General features: G+C 45.1%; 1 protein-coding gene across 1 annotated transcript; it reads right to left on the bottom strand.

Annotated features, from left to right (window-relative positions):
- Window positions 1-12,858: 12,858 nt before the first annotated feature.
- Window positions 12,859-17,577, bottom strand: VAX1 (ventral anterior homeobox 1). The gene is made up of 3 exons (XM_062580502.1): window positions 17,340-17,577; window positions 15,387-15,574; window positions 12,859-13,389 (listed from the first exon to the last, which is right to left on the bottom strand). The coding sequence occupies exons 1-3, from the start codon at window positions 17,575-17,577 to the stop codon at window positions 12,859-12,861; spliced, it is 957 nt and encodes a 318-aa protein (XP_062436486.1).
- Window positions 17,578-23,214: the final 5,637 nt, after the last annotated feature.

Raw genomic sequence — 23,214 nt, 5'->3', positions numbered from 1 at the left:
GTGAATGCTCTTTGGAAGGTTACTTTACTTGAAATACAGCTTCTCAGGAAAATGTTACTCTTTCCTTTAAAAATATCATTGTGGAGATTCCTTCCTTTAAAAAGATGATCAATATTGCTCTATGAGCCAGGATTTGATAGGAAGTTGTATTGAAAAGGGAATCAAATCCATAGTTTAAGGAATCGCACAGTTCTGTGTCTCTGTGTTTACACAGGTGTGCTAAAAAGAACTTTTACATAGGTTGTCCGTCAGAAAGAAATATAATCATGCACACACACACACACGCACATATTAAAAGGCTATACTTGCCTGCTGCTAGTAAAAGAGTAAAGGAGGCTGGAATGAAAAGAGTTGTTTCTCAGGGAACATGGAAGAGTTATTCTACGTGCTACATTTTTTGCGAATAAAGTATCTTGCAGTATCAAACTTATTTGGAGAGAGAAAAATGCAAACACAAAATGGAAGAGCTGCCAGAGCCAACACTAAAACCCAGCAACATCTACTTCTCCAGGTGACTCAGGAAAGCAGGACAGGATGTGTACCTGGGTTTACCAAAGTTCGAGTTTGTTTTACTAATTATACCTGGAAATCTCCCAAATTAAAAAAAAACAGACTTTATCAGATGTTATAAATGAAACCCATCAACCCTCTAATGTGCAAAAAATATAAAACAGTGTACTAGCCTTCACCGTTTTTGCTAGCCCACATCAATGATCTGCAATTATAATTAACCATTGCTCAGGTAGGCGCTGCTTTCAAGATACAGCAACAATCTGGGGAGTTTACACACTATGTGACCACCCTGGAGCACTCTAAAGGGAGTTGAGGGACAAGTCTGCAGCCCAGATGTCAGCTACATCTGCACTCGCACTTCATACGGCTCTTGGATGCATGAGCTTTTTCTGGAAGGTTGTTTCATGTAACGTAGATGTGTACTCAGACTGGTTTCTCAGGTATTTAGGAAAGGCACACTGAGCCCTCAGTGAGGGAAGAAATCCTCTCCACTTTCAAATGAGGGGTTAAACCAAACTTGTGGAAAATCTGACTGCTTCACAGAATGTGGTAATGAAGTTGATGCCATGTGGATGAAAGAAAGTGTACGCGATATTGGGCAGTTGTTTGATACTGCCACTCTAAAGGCCCCAAGAATTAGACCAATTTCACACTAGAAGAGGTGCCTGTTTCTCACATTTTATTTCACAGTTGGAGCCCCAGTCACTTGTTGATCTTCTGTCCTCATAAAATCTTTCCAGTTCATTTAAAAGTTGGCTCTCTTGTGCATTTCTTAAAATCTTTTTGAAGCTCAAAGTTTGAAATGCTTCCTTATTTCTGCGACTGAAAGGGCAAAACTGGAAACTGAGCACCTTGACCCCAAAGGCCTTACGCTGCCAAATACAGTCAGCAAGAATTTGTGGTAAATGGGGCTGCAGAATTATGCTCCAGTATTAAGTACTAGCTGAACGGTAATTTGTACTCTTAGGCTTCAAAGTCCGATGCTTTCCCTTCAGCTTTCTCCAATATGTCTGCAATATGAGCTAGAAGTTCTCCATTAGGAGACACATAAACTCCTCTTTTTTAATGTTATTGTCCTTATAAATAATGACTGGCCAAATAATTCTGGCAAGTTTTTTTTTTTTTTTTTTTTTTTTTTTCCTGTCAGTAGGAGTCTCTTTTCCTTCTGTCATTTTAGCAAATGGTATTGTTGAGTCTTTTTTTTCCTCCTCCTCAGGATAAACCATAGGAAAAAAGAGTACAGAGAGTGCCCTCTTGCCCCCTCTCAAAGCATGCTGTGTACACATATGCATGGAGCTGCGTATTTGTTAAATAGTAACATAGAAGTGGTCATACTATATTGACTAGTTGTCATCTAGTCTAGCATCCTGTGTTAGACAGTGTCCAGTGATTCAGTGGTCAATTGATAAGTTACAGAGTATATCTCTCCAGAGACAGTTTCTTCTACAACTCTTTAAATTATTGTTGATGTATGAACTACAGCACAGCATCTCATACACAGGGAGTCCTGCTGAGTACTGGATGTGAAGTGATCCTGAAAGCAGAAGAAAGTTGGGTCCATACTTACTGCACAATTCTAGCTATGCAAGGAGCTAAATTCAAGCCCTGCACCCTCATCAATTCTAAACTATCCAGTCTAGCAAGCCACCTTAGAAGCTCAGCAGTGGAAGAACTCTTACAGTTACCCATAATCAAGGCTAAAAATATTACTTACTAGTGGCAGTATATGATGACATAAGAAGCAGATAACTCATTTGGTTAGTGTTCAAGACCAGGCTGTCAGGAGTGAGTAGATATGGTATCAGTCCACCTAGTGTTTGGTAACCTTTGTTTGCTAGTGCTAAATCCCAGCTACCACTGCCTCCCAAACCACTCTGTGAAAGTACAGAAGTCCCTCACCCCACTAAGCTGAAGCTGATAAACAGGAAGCAGATCATATGCATGAGTTTTGTTTTTACATATGCTGAATGATATTTTTCCTTTCTTCTGCTATTTGGGCATCCGATTCACTCGTCAAGAGCTAGCAATGCATCTATTAGTTCTTTATGAAGATGTGAAGAAAATCCTAGATGGACATCTTGGTGACTCCTTGCCCTCAAATCTTAAGCAATAAAGTTCAAAGCAATCAAGATAGACAAGGCTCTGCTTTCCACCAAAGTTTACCGAACAAGAGCCTTCTCAGGATTCTGAACTGAAAGAGCCAGTACTTCCCATCTACATATTTTAGAAAGCCATGGAATTAGGCAGGCATATTCCCTAATTGTCACCTCTATGCTGACACGGCTTTCAGAAGATGGGATTTTACCCATTCATTCCTTTCTTGTTATCTCAATGTCTACCCTGGATTTAGTCTGCTGTCAGGATTCTCACTACTTTGACCAGCACAAAAGCGTATTGCAAATTCTCATTTGTTTATCTGTTACTGCAATCTTTCCCTTGCCTTCTATGTTACCTTTATATATCCATATCAGTTAACTATGGAGTCAGGACTGTTGTGAGCATTCTTCTTAGCAGTAGTATACATGTATATAAATATAGCTGGATGTTAAACTTTTGGGAAATTCTCTGACAATTGAACTCTGTATTGGTTTTTTTCATGAATACAGTCCCACGGGAGTCAACAGAGGCATTTTATAGCAGTGTTGTATCCACACGTTTCTAGAAAGAGGTGTATTGGCTCTCTAGGCTATGAAATCAAATTAACAGGTAGAAAATTATCATTTATCTTCATTTTAATATAAACTTGTATTACTGTTCATTAAAAGGCCTGAGCTTCTGGCTGTAGAGTTTTCAGCATTTACTATACACTCAGATATTGAAAAGCTGTCTATTATTGTCATTCATATTAAAGCAATGCTTACTGACTGGCCTAATTATGCAAATGCATAGCAGGAGAGAGTTTCTACCTGCAAATCTTACATTATCAACTGAATAAGAGTGGGAGCAGAAAGGAAAAGGAAAGCAAACGAACAAAGCACTATAATGGAGGATCTTTGCCTGCCAGCTTAGTTCTGGCCCTGTTGACTTTGTTATAATGTATTCCTTTCTAGTAGAAGATTCCCAGACACAAATTGTAGATCTGGAAAGTACAGGGAATGCTTCTAATTAAGGATCCCTAATGCCGACACACTAGGAATTCTTTCTTAAGTTATGTCAAGCACGTGACTTTATTCCTGTTGATTTTGATAAGACACAACTGCATGTCATGTACATTTGGGTAGTCCGGAGTTCAGAAACGTGGAAATGTGGCTGGAGTAGTAGGACTGAATTAAGCTGGCTAACCTGCTCTATGAATATGTATAGCATGATAATGGAAGTGTGTTGCAGCTGCAGAGGCTGTTATGGGACTGTCAGCTGAAGTAACTTTTTCATTTTTAAAAATCTTGTCCCTGATGAAAGAGATTCATGACATGTTATTTCATCCTTGACCTGTGATTCTGTTTTATCAAGAGCTATTTACCATTACAGGCACGTTTTGGCCTATGTCCAAATCATTGTTATGAAACGCCTTTTTATGCTGATGCCAGTTCCTACAGCGTGTAAACACGTCGCTGCGAGCACGCACTTGGCAAGCGTGCGCAGCGCTGCGCACCGCTAGTGACATAGCACCGCGGATTTCTGCGCCGGCTGCAGCCAAGGACCAGGCTTCCGGCTTCGCAGGGTGTTTTGCAGCTCCAGCCCCGCCTCGGCGCTCCCGCGGCCGCGGGCCGGGGCCGCCCCAGCCGAGGGGCGGCGCTGCGCGGGCGCGGCAGCCCCCGCGCCGCGGGGCCGGGGCCGAGCGGCCGCCGCTGTCCGCGGTGCTGAGCCGCCGCGGGGGGGGCGCTGCTGCCGCCGGGACCCTGCCGCCGAGCGGCCCGGGCTTCCCTCCCGGGGCGGGAGGGCTCCGCATCTGCCATGTGTCCTCCTGCGCCGGCACTGCTCTTCTGCCCAGCTGGCAGGCCACGGCTGGGTTTTCAGCTCCCAGCCATGGCTGAAGAAACACTGTGCCTTTAGCGGGCTAATTCTGGAGGAACACAGCATGAGGTCCCACAGCAGCCACACTGGCATGGCTCTGCTTGCTACGGTGCACGGGAGCAGGTGACTCGCTGAACATTAGCAATTGCATGTAAAGGTATCCTGGGATACGACTGATATTGCTATTAATTTGTTTTTATAGCTTCACTGGTGCTCAGGATGCGCTTGTAGAAAAAGATGACCAGCCCTTGTTCAAAAGCACTATATCATGTGTCTTCATTGCCTGATCTGATGTTCTGGAGGATTGTATCTTTTCCACTGAGATTCTTCTACCTGAATGTCCAACAACAATGAACAGAAGTTTAGTTAATGCATCAAAAAATGACCTTAGCAATAGGTGACAAAATAGAGATAAAGTTCAAACATTAAATTTTAAACTATTTAGATTCAGATGGATTTGAAGTTTTGTTCATGGAAACGTTTTGAGATAGTAGCACCATCTTATCACACAATCAATACTCACTGCCCTCCAAAGCTCACAAAAGGCAGCTACTTTGTTATGGAAGGGCTGGGTCTGTTACCACTACACATTTGAAATTCCCCTTGGCAGAAAGAGATTCCTAGAGACACATTTTGAGTATTGGGATTTGGGCATATTCCATCAGAAAGAAAATATTTCTTCTTCAATTATTTTTGAAACAGATTTGTACCATTTATATATTCATTTATATATTCAGTGAGTCTCATTTTTCCTCTTTAATTCAATCTCCTCAAATAACTTTCACACATTTACTTTCAATGTGGAACATATTTAGAAATTCAAGGTGTGCAATTAGAAAAGTAGATGAGCATGTAAGTATTTCTTCTTTCATATGTATATCTTAGACCTTGTTTCTGTGAAGGTCTGTGCACACAGGATAAGGCATTTCCCTAGAGGAGCTTTGGCAGTAAATCTCACTAGATGTACTAGAAACTCCTGGATAGAAACTTCAGGAGTTTAAATGGGAAATGAAATATAGCTTAGTGCATGAACTGGAAATATGGCTTATATGGTTGGTGCTTTCCCTCTGCAATATAAAAATTTCATGCTTAAAAGTTTGAATCAGTTCCCCTAGATTTTTTGCCATTTGGATCTCCTATTGCACTTGAAAAAAAAAACAGAGGCTATTCTAAGTGCTATACTTAGTCTGAAGACAATAAGTATCAATATTAACTATGGAGATCATGTTTTCTCACAAAATGCTATTTAAATTCTACAACATGTGGGACCTGATTCCATGAAGAAAGTCAAAGAGAGAGTTGGCATGTGGGGAGAAGCAAACACATACGGTGTTTCAGGATCTTGATCTTAGTAAAGAGACACTAATATATTTATTACACACTGTTTTATGCAAGAGCATATTAAATATGCATGAGAACACATTTGGGTGGGAGTAAATAACAGTTCTCTTAGTAAATAGTAATAATGTCAGTAAAATATCTAAGATGTACAGTACACTAAGAAATAATAAGTGTAATCCCTTTTCATTAAAAATGCTTCACTCCATGAGGCCGGTAATCCAAGACTGTTTCCATAAAACTGTTGTTTTAACAGCTGTCGTCATAGTATAAAGTTTCACACGTGGAGCCTGAGTACAATTAAAATCCTCCTTAACACCTGATGAAATATGTTCTTATTTACTAATTCATCTCAGTAATGAGCTGATCATGAGGATGTTCACAATGCTGTGTCCAGAGATGTGTGGAGATTAGCTTGGAGCGTGCACTCAGAATGCCTTGGATTGCCTATTTATCCCTCCTTAGTTACTTGTTGACATATACACGTTCTTCTCCTGCCTCCTTCTGATATTCTTCTAGGATTTGTTTTAAGAAATAGTTTAGAGGCTTTGAAGAGATTACAATCATCTAGTGGTAGGCACAGTTTAGAGATTTTAAATTAAAGAGATGAGGCAGGAAAAGAGGGAGAGGAGTAAAGATCAGGGCTAATATTGTGAGGAAATGGCTGTAAACAGTGAATTGGAGCTGACTATGGTGGATGCCATATTTTTGGTCACAATTTTGCCTCATCTTCATTGAAGCAGGAGTATCCTGATAGCTCCCTCCACACAGGTTAAGCAGCAGTTTTTCCATTCCAGAGGAAGGACAATAAGAGACTAGCTGACCAATAATTGCCAATGATTTTAGGATCAGACAAAAATTCTGAAAGAAACAAGGGCTAGTCCCCTCATCTTCTTAATTTCAGACTGGGGTTAAGCTGTGAAGACATACATCCATGCTTCTACACACACACACACTATTTCTTCCTTCACTTGCTTCTCTCCTTGATAACATTTTTGCAGAGTAAGGAGTTTTTCATTTGTCCTTTCATATGATTATCCTTTTCAAATTCTCCTCAAGTGTGATCTCAGTAACCTTTCCTCAGCTCTCTCCATGTTCTAGTTGTTGTCCTTCCTGCGCCCAGTCTAAATCCCTCAAGCCACAGCTCGACTTGCAACTTGATGTTTGCCAAGATAAGTTTATTTCTATCCCTCTATCTTTTCTGCGTACTAAAAGAAAAGAGACAAAACTACGGAAGAGAATTAAAACAGACAAGAACTGCATTGTTTCCCTTGTAAAATATTCTCTAGATTGACCCTTGCGCAGACAGGCTGATAGAGGAAAAGAATTACTGAATGTGTAAGGGATTCCCACTTACTAAGCAATTTAAATCCATGTTAGCATTCATTTCCTCTCTGTGCTATGACAGAATAGAAAAGTCAGTTCTACTCTGCTTTCCCGTCAATCTCACAATCTGTTTTTTGTGCACCTTCAGTGACATGCTGCTAGGTTTTAACAGGATGTTTCTACAGGAAGGATGCACCCTATCTAAGATAACTTGTGGACCAGCACTGCGTGGATTAGGTCGTGTTATTTGTTCTCTGCCATGTCTGATCCCTTGGCTAGCTCTTTCAGTTGAAAGCCAGAAAGCACAATTCGTTCACTCCGGCTGTGCAAACTCAGAACTCGAGGCCTGTGACCCAGTCTTCTTGTGTTGGCCATAACACCATGTGTCAGGTAAAGGTTTGTATTCTGGGAGAATCCTTACTAGAGCAAATTTTTCATCCTTGCTTGCAACAGAGGGATCAAACAGAAGGATGGGCTGTAGACAGCTGAAGAGAAAAAGGCTCTGGGAATTTATTACATTGCTTTTTTTTCTCATAGAGAGAATAAGACATAAAAAGGCAACACCTCTTGACAGACAGTTATATTAAGTGCCGTTTGCAAGAACTGTGTGTGAAAAGAAGTTGAAAGGATTTTGATTGTTCATGTAGAAAGGAGACGAAGAAGAAATAACATACTAAAAGAGAATTAAAAAGTAAGTGATTTCAGAAGGTAGCTTGGGAAAGTCTGTTCTGCCTGCTCCTAACATCAGACCTTGGGACTATTCATGTTGATAAAACATTGAAAGTGAATATAAAAAAATACAGTATTTTTTGCTCTATGTATGATTGACTGTTGAATTCACTGCCACTAGAAATTGTTGACTTAAAATTCATAGTAGAATCAAGCATCTATACAGATAAGAAGAATATAATTAATAGTAAAAAATAGATGTAGAAAGATAATAAAAGTTATGCTTAAGTTTCTCATTAACTGTTTGAAGAGTCTTATACAGGGATTAAACAGTCTGCTAGACATTTCTTGCATCTCAGTCAGAAATGTTTCATGCTGACTTTTGCCACACAACACTCTGGACCATGGATATGATATAGGGTCACAGTTTATATTATGGCAGCTACATAGAGGGGTTACATTGATGGATTTCATTTTAGCTTCTGTGGCAATTTTATTAAACACTTGCCAAGGACTGCAACTTGATCAAGAGTTATTCCTTTGAAATGTTTTTCTTTCCTCTAAAGAAATAGAATACTCTGAGGTTAATCAGGGACTTGTTTATGCCTTTTTACATGTCATAGGGTCATGATCTTAGGGCTGGAAATAGAAGCAAAGTGCTCAGAGGCCACTCTAATCTTTGGCATGAGGAATATGGAGGGGCAGCAAATAAAGCAGACATACATTACATGTGCAGGCAAATGCTTTTGAAAAAAAGTCCTCTGTCTGTACTAATTCCTCTTTTCCTATAAGAACCTGGCTAACACTGTTTTATATTCACTCCAGGTGCTCTTAAAATGATCCTGGGAGTTTTGCCTGCCTGAGGGCTACAGGATCAGGCCCTTTGTCAATGTACCTGTGAAAGTATTTCTTCGGTTCAGCCGAACAAACTGAAATGATCCAAGGTGCCCTCAGTCTTTCTTATTGCTTGATGACATTAAGTCCTAAATGTAGCTGCTGCTAAAGGAAAATTTGAAGTCTGTCAGACATGTAAATGCTTTCCTAATCTCCTTTAAAAATTTTACTAGAGATAGGTTTACATTTTGTTTACTTGCTTTACTACTAAGTATCCCCCCACACACACTCCCTGTTTGAGGGACACATGCAAACACACGCACAACCCTACTTGAGCTCAGATGCCACAGCGACAGGCACGGATAATGCTACCGCATGAGACTGCAGAAAACCTTTCAACAGCAAGTAGCTTCAAGAAGATGGTTTGTTTTCATTGCCACAGCAGAATGAAATTCAACATATCGATAAAAACAAGCAAACAGTGTATCTGGGCAGCACATAATTTCAGAGCAGCTTTTATGTAGTTTTCAAAAAAAAGAGAGAGAGAAAAATGGAGCTATTATTTATAAACAGTTTCTTGATTCAAACATACTGTATATATGGATGTACATATGTGTGATTTTTAACTTAGGCTGTACAACAACACAACTGCAGATGGGATTCCCTCCTCTTCCTTAAAAAAAAACAAAACAAAAGAACATTTTCAAGTTCATTCTGTTGTAGAAAGAGTGGAAATGAGGTACTCAGAGACCCCACATGTCTGAGATGCAGGAAGTTTAAAAACAAACAGCAAATTGCCTCCCTCCCAACTGATCCATTTAGAGTCTGAGGTTTTGACCTGAGTTACAAGCAGAGACTGAAACAAGACTGAGGTAAACCTGACTGGGAGAGCAGACCCTATGGCCTTTGCTGTACCTCCAGCCCAGATGCAAACTACAGGACAGAGCTGTGACAGGTGGAACTGAAGGAGATGGGAAAAAAAATCACCCCCCTCCTTCCCACCCCTTTCACACATGCTGTCTCCAGTGAAAAGGAAAAAGAAAAAAAAGCTGAGAAATCCTCTTTTTGGATGAAGGGAGGTTTTGGTGCCTGAGATGCCCTGGGCTGAACATACTCATGCTTATGTATCCTGGATGCACCACAGTGCAGCAGCAGACTTGGACGATGAAGCAGCCCCATCTCAATGGCAGAGAGGCCCCTGTGGGACAAGGCAAATCCGTCGCACAGGACTGCCTCACATGGGGCCAGGGAGCCGTGGCATGGTTTGAGCAGTGGTGTTTGCCTTCTTAGCAAAGACAGCCCAGGCCAGGGTGCTTCTCTGTGCCCAGGGCTGTGGATGGTGCTGCAGAGTCCATGCAGGCGAGGCAAGCCACTATCCCTTCCCCCTCTCCCCCAGTCCCCCCAAGTCTCTCTGGCATATCTCTTTGGCTATATTCAGCAATTTTCCTTTTAATACTGCTCCCCCCCTTACTGCACCCTGAAGTTTTTCAGTCTTGACCAGCAGTTCCAGTGTCACCTCTTCAAATGTCACCTGTGATCCCCTCCTTCTCCAAGGTCCTCCCTCCCCAAATCATGCTTAAAAACAATATCACCATTGCCAACATATGTTTCCTTCTTAACCTTGAGCAATGCGGCTACCCCTGCTGGAATGGGCCCTCAGCAAAGCCCAGTGGAGGCCGCAGTGGGGGGGAAGCTGCAGGGCTGGCAGGGCCAGCCTGGGCTTGCTGTGGTACCCTGGGTGTCTCAGTCTCTTAGATCAGCAGTCTGATGCCTCACGACGGCCCTGGAGGAGCCAGCCAGCTTCGAGGGACTCTTGAGAAACATGTTTTGTGCCCTACCAAGGCTTTCCTGAGAAGGAGTCTCTGGGCTGGGCTGCCAAATGGGACAAAAGAAGTAGCTGTTTAGAAAGTACTGATAAGTATTAATTTTCATATACACACATCTCTGTGTGAATGTATCTGTATGCACGTATGTATATGTGTATCAGTGTGTGTGTAAATACTCATACACACACACACACATATATATAAAACAAAAGTGAGTGTGTGTGTGCACATGTGTGCATGTATGCACGTATACAAGTCCTTGCCTATCCCAGTAGCCCACCATGAGTCGGGAGAAGAGGTGCACCGGAGTGCGGCCGCCTGCGCGCGGGGCCGCGGAGCCCGAGGGCAGTGGAGCCCGCCGGGCAGGGCGGGCACCCGGCTCGGCTCCGCGCGACGGCCGCGCCGCGCCGCGCCGAGCACCGCCGCCGGCCGAGGATCGGGCCCGCGGGGCCGCGGCCGCGGCCGGGGCCGGGGCCGGGGCCGGGCAGTGCTCCCACAGCGGGGGCCGCGCTGGGTCGGAGCCGGCGAGGATGCAGCTGGGTTTAACTGGGAATGTCCCAAATTGCCCCAGTGACTCAGGGCAGAAAGCGGAGCTGCCGCTCCACAAAATCGACTTCACAACATCCGCCTAAAAGAAAAAAGAAAAGAAAAAAAAAAAAAAAAAAAAAAAAGGAGAGAGAGAGAGAGAGAAAGAAAGGGGGGGAAAAAAAGGAAAATGGGGAGGATCACGTTGGGATAGATATCTTTTTTCTTTCCCCCCGTTCTTTTTCAGCGCACATATCAGATCATGGTCATTTGGGTGCTACAAATATAAGACGAAAATACATCTAATTCCGTCGTCATATAGATATAGTATATTTCACTCTCACCACATAAATACAAAACATCCAAATATCCAAAACATCCAGAACAGAAGTTAGTAGCAAGGGCTCAGCGCTCGATTCATTCATTATTTTTTCCACTAGTTGCCTAGAAACTTCAGACGTAAATAATTTACAATAAAATTACTATTTTCTTTTCTGTCCAGCTCCTTCTGTCCAGTTCTGATCTATAATTAATTCTATACACTACAGCAACCATTCCACTTTTTGTAATTTTTTTGGTTACAGTTTGGTGGCACGTATTTATACAGTTTGTAAACGTCATGTGTTAAAGTTTAAAGAAAGAAAAGAAACTTAAAACCAAAGCAAAGAAAAATTTCCCCAAAGAACTAGCTAAGTACAGAATCCCTTTTCTGGCAAATTCAAGTACTGAAATTGAACAGGAAATCGATTCGGAATACTAGAAGATGAAATACACATCTTAGTGGAGAAAATGGCAGTAAGAATTATGAAGAAAAAAGATTGTTACATAGATGTATTTTAAAGTACAAAATAATAACAAAAGATACGATTTTTATATTTACGTTCATTTTAATTGTTGTGTGATCAATATGCGAGAGGATTACTTTACGAGGAAGAAAGGCTAAAGATTTTTTTGAATTAGATGCACTTTGAAAGCGTTTGGAAAAATCAAATAGAAAAAAAATTACCAGCACAACATATCTGGGTGCAAATCGAGTTCCGACTTCCATTATTTATGTGCAGATTTACTTTTGCAGGTAGGTCCGAAGTACTAAACCGTGGGACTAAAACCAGGGGCACTGAGATATCTATAAAGGAGAGACTGTTTCATTCAAAATCTCTACAGCCGCGGGTTTCTGTTTCCCCACTTCATGCACACATTTTCAAGGCAGTCCGGTCCTGCCCTTCCCACATTCAAAAATTAACATGAAAAATAAAAGTTGCTGGACGTTTTCCTGGCTGGTCTTACGGGCAAACAGCAAGGATGTTACTCGGGTACCATAGTGCGGTGAGTGTGTTTAAAATGGGGCGACACATATGGAGCCCCCAAACCTTTGTGGTTAAGAGTCACTGAAGTCCGGAAAACCCCCGGGCACCACCTGGCAGCTCCATCTTCCTCTCTCTGAAATCCTTCTCCCTCGCGGGGCATTGGCTAAAGCCGGTCCAAAGCAGCCCGGCCAAACCGCACCCCGGTCCCCTCGCCCTCTCTGCCCCTTTCCTGATGGTGTTAAAGCAAATGAACAAACGAACAAACACCCCCAAACGGACAAAAAAAACCCCAGCCGGCGGGGCAGGCGCTGCCGCCCAGGCCGCCCCGCTCCGCCGGGGCTCGGGCAGCCGAGGCCCCGCGGGCGCCGCAGCCCCCGGCCCCGGCCGCGGCCGCCGCCTCGCCCCGCGGGCGCGGGGCCCCGCTCGGCTCCGCGGCGGCCCGCGGAGGGGAGCCGCGCCGCGGGGCTGAGGCGGGAGGGGGCTGCCGGCAGGCGCCGCGCCGTCTGTCCCATAAATATCGCCACAAATAGATACTATAAATATAAATACGGAGAAGTTACTTAGAGTCAGTCCAGTGCTTTTTTCTCAGCGCTTTCTTTATTGTTGGTCCGGGAGTAGGGCTCGAAGGCGGACGAGCTCAGGTAGCGGGCCGACAGTTCCTGCAAGTTGCCCGCCAGCGAGCCGGCCATGGCCAGGGGCGCGGAGGAGAGCCGGCTGGCCACCGAGCCCAGCAGCGTGGGCACGGGCAGCCCGAAGAGGCCGTGCCCGGCGGCGGCCGAGCCGTGCAGCGCCGCCGGCGGGGGCGGCCCCGCCGCGCTGCTGGCGGCCGGCGGGTGCGGGGAGCCGCCGGCGGGCGCCGCGCCCGCGCCGCCGCTGCCCGGGGCCAGGCTGGGCCCGCGCAGGGCCGAGCCCAGGGCGCCGGTGGCGCAGGGCGGCAGGAGGCCGGGCAGCCCCGGCGGGGAGAGCAGCCGGCCTTGCTCCAGGAGCCGCAGGACGCTGCAGGTGGCGGCGGTCTCGGACACCACCGAGCGCAGCTCGGAGTCCTTGCCCTGGTCCTTTTTCTGCTTGGTGCGCCGGTTCTGGAACCAGACCTTTACCTGCAGGCCAGGGAGAGAGGCAGGTCAGCGGGCAGGGAGGGACAGCCCCCCGGGAGATGCCCTGGGCCCCCGCGCCCGGGCCGGCCTCGCGGCGGGCAGCAGCCCGCCGGGCAGGGGCGCTCCGCCGCGGGGCGCCCGGTCGGGTGGCGGGTGGGGCGGAGGGGAGGCCTGGGACAGACGGAGAGCAGGGCTCCAGCCCTGCAGCCTTGGGGCGCTTCTTAGCAGGGCGGATTTCAAGAACGCACAAAGCGGCTCCCCATGTCCTGTCTGCTCCTCCCTTTGGGGTGCCTCCGGTAGAGGTAGCAAAGGGGAATTTTGAAGCGCTTGGCTCGTTTTATCTTTTTCTGTCTTACTTTATATTATTCCACTTTACTTCGTCTCATTTTATTTTATGCCAGTGGTTTCCGAGGAGTTGAACCTGGCCCTTTCCCCATCATTTTATTCTAAGCCGGCTAAGGGCGAAGTCGCGGCATGCCCGCGGCGGTACCGCAGGCTGGGGACCGTGCAGCCCTGGGCAGCTGCCCCCGGGCGCCCGGGCCAGGCAGCTCGCTCGGAGGGACCCCCACACGCTGCCCACCCGGGCTGCTTCTCGCTTAGGTCAGGTTGCATTTCCTGGGTCTAACAATAGCTCAGTGCTTCTTTCCAGATCTCCTGTCCTGGATAGTCTCTCTCCCCTCCCAACCCGTTTAAACAGTTCTTAACTGTTAAAAAAAAAAAAAAAAAAAAAAAAAAAAAACACTACTCTGCTCCCCCCCCCCAACGCAAAACAAAACAAAAGAACCCATGGCGGTCTCTGTAACCTACGAGCTATTCAACTTGTCATTCCTATCCGGCAGGGGAAATAAAAAAGCTAATTAGCTTGTCAGAGGAATTTATTCTATGATATTTTGCAGAAATATGAAACCAGCTTTTAGAAGTTTGTTCTTTTTAGATGCTTCCCTGCACTTTCGTATAGTTTTAATACATCTGACTGTCCCCTCACTGCCGATATTTTCCATTGCAGGACAGAGAAGCGATTCTCTCCCTCGAAAATACGACGCGGACTCGAAATACGGCCGAAACTTCAGCCCCGTCCCTCGATCTGTTGCGCCCAACAGCACGCAGGAAACGGAGATCAGACGAAGTGTCTCTGACTCGGCCGCCCTGAGGGTGGCTAAAGCCCCCGGGGCTCAGCAGCTATCTTCCTCTCGCTGCTGGTTCAGAGCCTCTCGGCCTCTCCCCTGCGTCCTCGCTGTAACAACGCTGCTCCGCGGCCGGCGGGGCACCCGCGGGGCCGAGCCCGGCCGCCGGGGCGGGCCGTGCCGGGTGCGGCCGCTGCCGCGGGCCGCCGGGCTCCCGGCGGGGCCGGGGCCAGGGACGTTCCCCGAGCACCGGCGAGGAGCTGGCCCCAGCCCGAGAGGGCTTGGCTTCGTGGCCAGACTCCCCACGGACCTTGCGGGGCCGCCCTGAGGTGTGCAGGGGCCGGGCGGGTGCGCAGACGCGCGCGGCCGCGAGAGCGGCTCGCCTCGGGCTGCGCGCGGGGACACGCGTGTCCGCGGCCCGGGCGCGGCGACAGCAAGGGCAGCGGTGCTGGGGACAGGCCCTGGCCACAAAACGGCCCGAGCTTCGCCCTGCTGCTCGGGGGATGCCTCCTTCCTACAACCGCTCCCCTCCACGGGGTCCCCCTTCCCCAGCTGCCCTGTAGTTGCACCTATTTCCTAACGTCTGCCCAGCATCCCTCCGAGCTCCAGCACGGGCTGCAGGCCCCGCTGCGTGTCACGCGTGGGCACCCTCGGGGGCAGCCCGCGGCTTGGCAGCTGGCCTGCTCCGCTGGCTGCCAGCGTCCGGGGCCTGCGCATTTGCGCGCAAGGGTGCGCAGGGGCGGCCCAGCCCTGGGGCTCTGCGCGCAGGGGAGAGGCCCGGGCCGGGCCGAGAGGCTGCCGCCGCCGTCACGCCGCGGCGGGGCAGGGCAGGGCAGGGCAGGGCGGGCGCCGGGGCTCCCCTCTCTCTGGGGCTACCTGAGTCTCGGAGAGATTGAGCTGCCGGGCGAGCTCGGTGCGCTCCCGCCCCACGACGTACTGGCACCGCTGGAACTCCATCTCCAGGCGGTAGAGCTGCTCGGCCGTGAAGGAGGTGCGGGTCCGCTTGGGACGGTCCAGATCAAGCCCCTTAGGCAGAATAATCTCTCTGATTGAACCTTTGGCATCTGGCAAAGAAAGGCGCAGTCAGCTTTACACCCAGGCAACCCTCCTCCTTTTTCTTCTTTTCTTTTAATTTTGTTTCCGAGGGAGGTAGAAAGTACCGCCGCCAGCGCTTTCGAGACCGAGACCCAAGACAGGACGGAGCAGGGTCCCTGGAATTGCGGCACTGCACCTGGCCACTACACCCAAGGAAGGAAAAAAACAGCAGAGAAAGGAGGAGGGGGCGATGGGGCCCAGGGGTCTGGAAATAATCCCCTCAACCCATTTAAAATTGGCTTGAACACATTGCACTGACAGTACGACACTGCGGCATCACCCATGGCCCTTCTGGGAGGCTGGGGAGGGATCCTCCAGGCCGGGCTTTGTGGCTAGGGGGCTACTCTTTGTTCCCCCTGGGCTCCGGGCTGGGGAGTGCCGAATACCCTCTGCCCCCCACCCCTCAACATATAAAACTCTTTTTTTTTTTTTTCAAAACAAATCTCACATGAGGGGAAAAAACAACCAAAAATGGAACAAACAAACAAACAAAACCCAGAAGCTTTATGGGCAAAAGCATCGGCTGCCCCAAGCTGACTGATTTCCCCCCCGAATCTGGGGACATCTCCAGCTCACCCAGCATCCTAGGGAGAGCACCGGTTTTAAAAATCGGGAAAGCAAGGAGGGTAAAACGAAAACAAGGCAACGAACAACCCGCAGAAACCTCACTTTCCTGGCGGCACCGACCGAAAGAAAGCAGGACAAATCTTATTATCACGACTGTCAAGCTAGAGCCAGATTCATGTTACGTTAAAGCCTTTCCAACTTTGCTTTCCGTAATTTTACCTCCTCAATACATTTTAAATCAGAGACAACCACATCGCTTTAATCTGACTCCTCTCTGGGTCAATCGGCCGCGAAAGGATTAATTATTGTTTACAAGGCCTGCTTTACACTATTTCTGTTATGATTCTGTTTTCTCCTTCCTTTCCCAAAACGCACTTTAATAAAACCGAAATTTCTTCAGTAACAGTTTCGGGGACCTAAAACGATTTAATTAGTTTAGCTAGGGAAGGAGACGGGCAACGAGGAAAAATAAAACGTGGTACTGCATAGAAGAAAATCCTTCATCTTTCCTCCACTGCTTTTAAGGCTCTTTGGATGGCGATTATTCACAAAAATCGCTTTGCCGCGGACGCTGGGCGCGGGGAGAGGGGGAGCAGCGGGAACCCTTCCCCTGTGGAGAGGTCCTCGCCGCCCGCCGGCGGGCGCGGCCGGCGCGGGGCGAAGCGCGCTGCGGGGCTCGGCCGCGGCTGGTGGCGGGCGGCGTGTGCGGGCGCGGACGGGGCGCGCCCGGGCGGCGGGAGCGGGGCCAGGTCCGCGGCCGGCCCTTGCGAGGGCGCGGGGCCAGCGCCGGCTCCGTGCGGGGAAAGCCGCCCTGCGGGAGCGCCGCGCCCGCGCAAGCTGCGAAGGAGAAATTTCGCCGCAGCGACTGTTGGAGTTTGGACGGCACAAAGAAAGGCTGGGAGACAAATACAACGCGACTTAACTTTCCCCGTGCGCTACCGACGTAAATTCACAGAAGGAGATGAAATAAAGCAGCGCTCTGGAGCAGCGATAGACTTCAGAGCACCGAGACGGGAAACGCGGCACACGGGGATTTTCCCCTTGGACCCGTAGGAAGGTCTTTAAACCTTGGGACAAACCAAAGCCAAACAAACAAAATAAACACATCCCTCGGGCATGAATACAGTCCACCTTCCTCCACCCTCCCGAAATACCTCAATCTCGTACCTCTAACTAGGATCCTTCTGCAATAGTCCGGATCAGCCGAACTAGATTTACTTTTATTACAATCTTCTGTAGCTGCGGAGGCAGAAAAAGTCCCTTGCTGATCCTTCAAAAAAGAAGTAGAAATATTTCCTTCAGATCCTTTGCTTTCCTTGACCTCTTTATGTCCATTCTTCGAAACCCGGTTAGCTTCAGTCTCTGAACTGCATCTAACGTCCATTTTGTCTTGTTTCCCAAACATGTAGTGCAATATTAAAAAAAAAAAAAAAAAAAGAAGAAGAAGAAGAAGACGACGACGAAGTCTATGCTGGATATTGCACGGCTTAGGGTCAGGTCGGTGGGGATCTGTAAAGCACCTTGGGTAAAGAAGGTCGGGTTTTATCCCACTGGAAAAGCAGCGGCTTCCTCAGTCCCAGCGTCCTAATGTGACTGTCCAGCTTCCCGGAGCGCCCAGTGATCAGGTACTCAACAGTACAACTCTAAAATGATTTAATGTCTGCCTTATTACAGAGACATGTAGTTGTTAGAGACACAGAGGGACGCGCACTCGCTGTTTCAATTGATTACGGGTAATTTTGCAGCCTCCACATTTAGGTTACCTCATGAATACACTAAATTGTTTGGATAATATATCAGATCGTAATGGATGGTTTGTGTGCTTGTCCCCAATCAAGTAGAGTTTAGCCAGTGAATAAACTGAAATGATTGGTCTTGCTTTCAGGAAACACACAATCAAAAGACTGAGACTTCCCAAAAAAAAAAAAGAGAGAGAGAGAGAGAGAGAGAGAGAAAGGGGGGGTGGGAGAGAGAGAGAAGGAAAAAAAAAAAAAAAAAAAAACTTTTGACAAGATTCACCCTGAATTGTTAGCACCATTAGCAGCCATTATTAACTTTCTTCAGTATGCCTTTGACCTACGATTATATAGTGGCTTTCTCCAAAGCACACCAAATAAATCTGAATAAAGCTGCTAGGAAGGGGTGGAAAAATGCAGTTGTGAGATGGGGGGAAAAAAAAAAAACAAAACTCTGAATTCTAAACAAACAAACAGATCACCAGCACGCACACATACAAAAACTTTTTCCTTTAAGAAAATCTGTCCAAGGAAGCAGGGTATTCTGGCCAGCAGAAATCTTCCCTAACACATCTCCCCACAGACAGCCATCTTAAACTCCTACCTCTCCTTATTTCAGTCCAGATACTTGCTTTTTGTGCCTCTCCCTCTGTGCGTGTGTGTGTGTATGTGCATGTATGTGTGCTAATTCTGCACCTTCACAAACACTAAACCTATTTGCAGAGCCTGCTCATTGAAAAAAAAATGCCAGCTTTGTGTGCAGTAGATCCAGGAGGGGGAGAAAAAGCGACGGGGAGAAAGAAGGGCGGGAGACAGAGGTGGGGGGGAGAGAGATAGCCCATGAAAAATCTCAACTGCGTGATCCACTAGCAGGGAAGAAAGTTTTACTCTAGCTATTTCATTGTCTCTGCTACAATATCTTTGAGAACCGCAACAGCCAGTAATCCAATAAGACCATTGATTAGGCTACAATGATTCAATTCAAGCAAATGGCCTTGTGCAAAGAGCATGCTCCAGTCCTTCTTGTCACCTTGCAGGGCAGAAGCCCTCTTCATGCTGCTCTCCTTATTCATTCCTTTATGGGAAATGTAGAGCAAAAGGAGTGAAAGATGGCAATTATCTAATTGGACTATTAACAAACAATTCTCTGAGTGTGGCTGTCTGGCAGTGGTTCTTGGGTGAGGTGAAAGGCCACATGTTGCACTGGCCCCATTCACAAAGAGTTTAGGGGCCTGAGAGAGAGAGAAAGAATTTTCCCTGAGAAATTTTCACACAAATCCTGGAGTATCCATCAGACATGCTCTTCTCTACCTCATTCTCTGCCTGAGGGTGCCTGGGAATTTTACCCACCTGAAATAGGCTGGGGGAGCCATCCATACATTTTATTGCAGACTATCACCAGTTAAAATTAGGATGCAGTGCCCTTCCCAGTGCTCAGCCCCACTGGACCCATTCTGCTCCCATTTAAGGGATAACAGCCTTCACCTCACAAGACCTGCTCTTTGCCCAAACCAGTGTAACTGGGTGAAGGATCTAGCACTGTGCAGTAGGTGTAAATGGGGATCCCAAGTAAGAAAAAGAGGAAAAGAAAAGAAAAGAAAAGAAAAGAAAAGAAAAGAAAAAAGAAAAGAAAAGAAAAGAAAAGAAAAGAAAAGAAAAGAAAAGAAAAGAAAAAAGAAAAGAAGAAAATGAAATAGAGAAGAAAAAAGAAAAGAAAAGAAAAGAAAAGAAAAGAAAAGAAAAGAAAAGAAAAGAAAAGAAAAGAAAAGAAAAGAAAAAAGAAAAGAAGAAAATGAAATAGAGAAGAAAAAAGAAAAGAAAAGAAAAGAAAAGAAAAGAAAAGAAAAGAAAAGAAAAGAAAAGAAAAGAAAAGAAAAGAAAAGAAAAGAAAAGAAAAGAAAAGAAAAGAAAAGAAAAGAAAAGAAAAAAGAAAAGAAAAGAAAAGAAAAGAAAAGAAAAAAAGAAAGGAAAGGAAAGGAAAGGAAAGGAAAGGAAAGGAAAGGAAAGGAAAGGAAAGGAAAGGAAAGGAAAGGAAAGGAAAGGAAAGGAAAGGAAAGGAAAGGAAAGGAAAGGAAAGGAAAGGAAAGGAAAGGAGAAAAAATAAAAAAAGAAAAGAAAAAAGTAAAGAAAAAAGAAAAGAGAAGAAGAAGAGAAAAAGGAGAAAAGGAAAAAGGAAAATGAAAAGCGGAAAAGAAAAAGGAAAAAGAAAGAAAAAGAAAAACAAAAAGGAAATAAAAGAACAGACTGTTCACAAACATTTCGGGGGACTGGTCTCTTAAATCTTGGTCACTTTTCCACAAATCACAAAAGAATATATTTTTATTGTTATTCTCTGAAAAGCCAATTTCCAAATGAGCAGGTGACCCTGAGTTCTTAATTAGTCCCTGTCCTTACAAACATGTTTAAATGTATAACTACATACAGAATAATATGGACCAGATTTTATTTCTCCTTAGAGCAGCTGAAGCTCAGCAATCTCTATTGGTTTGTTGTTATTAGTTACTACTTGTATGGCAGTCATACCCAGAGGCCCCAAACAAAGCACAGCACCACTGTGCAAGGCTCCATGCAGATGCAGAAAGAGAGAGGAATGAGCTCATTTCTGCCACGAATTTGCAATGTTGTATGCAAGCCTGTTGTGTGAAGGGATGCTAATAAAATGGTACATTTAAGAGAGACTTGGTCATTTCAGGAGAGCTGCAACAAGTGGATGGAGATTAGGAAGAACACGTACATGTAGCTGAAGTATGGGCTTGCAGTTAGCAGGTAGTAAGCTTTGTGTCTGTGGTATATATAAATACGTGTGTGTGTGTATAAGTGTGAGCATGTGTGTAGGCAAAGCAGTATCAACAGTCCTGGTGGGACATACTGTTTAATGCTAAACAAAACAAAGTTCTGTTTCAAACATTTATATGTAATAATTTTTTTTTTAGACAGAATAAGCATAATGATTTCCATAAAAGGTCTACTGTGAAACACAGAGAGCAATTAAATTATATTTGTACAGGTGTGTGGGAGTGTGTATGGCTTTTTTCCCTGTTTTTCATTGTGTTAATGTCTGGGCATATATATGCTGTAATAATAAACATGCAGCCATTGAACTCAATTACACTGTTTGAAGCAGAATATCTGATATTAAACATTATATTTGTGTGATATTCCTCCGGCTTTTTTTTTTTTTTTTTTTTTTTTTTTCCAAGAAGGACCTGATCCAAAGTCTAGTGAAGTCCAGGGGAATTCTGCCCTATATGTAGTGTCTCAATGACAGCATTGCAAATCCCATTTTCTCCATAGAAATCAGTGCTATAAAAAGGCTTTCCCCTATTAGATCAGTTAAATTTTTTTTCACGCATTATGAACACATAGTACTGTCCAGGATCTGAAAATTCAAATGACAAGTCTAATCCCGCAGCAAACTTGTGGTGAGCAGACAATTTCATCTCCATGCAGCTCAGTTACTTTAATTGAGGTCCACTCATCTGCAACAAATGGCAAAATCTAGAAGAGCATTTGGAATTCAAATATCTATGATGTCAACATTTTCACTAGTCTAGTAGTCAAGAAACCTCCTTACCTCTATTTTCATTTATTTTTTTTCACTAACGGACTTAAAATAAAACATTCTTGTCTGTTTTGTTCTTTCAAGACTTGAAATACAGTTTTTACTGTTGCCTTCTTATTTTCATAGCTCCAGGGATTTCCATAGCTTTAACACACTGAATTCTACACTGGCATGCCACTAGATAGGAAGATTTAAGGACAGACTATTATCTCTTCTGCTTTAAAAAAGTTTTTAAAAATGACCTAGCACATTGCACATCTACTCACAGACTGTACTTTGCTAAGTATCTTGTTGCTTTTCAAATACAGTTTTATTCACTTTGTATTATTGATTGTTCTCAGACCCTTTCTTGTATTACAGAAACTATGAAAAATTATATACCTTATTTTAAAATTGCATACGGTTTAAGGGGAAAAAAGTGTATTTCTCAGTGATTACCATTATGTTCATTATTTTTATCTCTACTTCACAATCTTTTACTGAATGGGTATGGAAAAAACATTATTTCTATTACTTCCTAAACTATTCTTTGTCAATGAAACACTTCTGTCATGACTGCTATTTAGGGGGTCATATGATCAAGCTGGTTGCTGCAATCTGAAAATGAAGCTAAGTTGCTATTGAGCTTCAGTGCATATGCCTGAAGTCAAAAGATTCAGCAAAAGGATCCTGCATTTACTTTACTTAATTTACTATATAGCATGGATTCCAATTCAAATATTTCTTACGAATATAAGCTTTTGTCCACCTGGTATCATTCTCCTTTGCCATCCCTGCACTACAGGGTCATCCTAATAGATTTTTATGTGGTGTAAATTTACAGGTCTCAGCTGAAGAGCCAGCCCAGCACTTGCAAAGACTTTAAAAAGATAGGTTAGACTAAATATTTAATAACTCGATATGCTGTCTGTGATAGAAATCTATTGCTGGTTAGCAGGGGAGAGTGTAAGAAGAAGAGAAGTACTCCTCCAGCACACTCCCAGCCTCAAGGCAAAGAATCATGTCTCAGAGATCTTCTGAGTCAGAAGACCATGTTAGTCAGAAGGTCTATGTTTGATGTCCCTACATAGATTTTTCTTCCATTAATTTGCCTAATCAGTTTTGATTCTGATTATTTACTTTTGAAATTCCAGATATGTTTGCAAAGAGTTGGCTGCTAGCCAAATTTTTGGATGCATATTCAGTACAGTGGGAATGAACCTTGGGCTCTAATCACTTTCTGGTTATTTCCAACTAACAGAAAATATGGTAGAGTTACTCATACTGATATATATGCGCCGAAGTGTCAAGGACTTTCCTATCCCACTTCCAACACCCTTGATCATTGTGAAAGGCAAATGAAGAAGAAACAGGAAAAAAAATAATTACTAGTGCACATACGCTATGTTTCTAGTGGACAGGAAGTTTACACTCAGTGTGAGTGATGCTTTCTGTGCGTTGAGAAGTTTGTCTTCTTGAAGATGGGTGCTTCACTTGAAGGTTTTTCTTCTAGCATACAGGTTCCAGTGCTGTGCTAATCACCATGAATTCTGAGTGACTTCCTGAATCACATTGTACGGCATAATTAACAGCTGTGTTGTTCTTGCACACATTGTTCCTCTCATTCTTAGGGAGGAAATTGGCATAGAATTTAAGCTGTACACTGGAAATTTCAACATACAGATAATACTGTGTATTCAGAGGATATGTTAGAGGAAACTGTTATACCTGTAGTAGAAGATGGCCTTCTGTTCTAGAGGAAATT

This window comes from Rhea pennata, chromosome 7, assembly GCF_028389875.1.
Source record: "Rhea pennata isolate bPtePen1 chromosome 7, bPtePen1.pri, whole genome shotgun sequence".
Taxonomy (NCBI): domain Eukaryota; kingdom Metazoa; phylum Chordata; class Aves; order Rheiformes; family Rheidae; genus Rhea; species Rhea pennata.
The sequence above is the reverse complement of the archived record's forward strand: the minus strand, read 5'-3'. Positions and strand labels throughout refer to the sequence as shown.

What these genes read in the sequence shown, in the direction of transcription:
- VAX1 (XM_062580502.1), bottom strand. Translation starts at nt 17,577, where the DNA reads ATGTTTGGGAAACAAGACAAAATGGACGTTAGATGCAGTTCAGAGACT. An exon ending in CAGAAGGATCCTAGTTAGAG is followed by an intron (nt 15,575 to 17,339) that starts GTACGAGATTGA and finishes TTTCTTTGCCAG; the next exon opens with ATGCCAAAGGTTCAATCAGA. An exon ending in TCAATCTCTCCGAGACTCAG is followed by an intron (nt 13,390 to 15,386) that starts GTAGCCCCAGAG and finishes CCTGGCCTGCAG; the next exon opens with GTAAAGGTCTGGTTCCAGAA.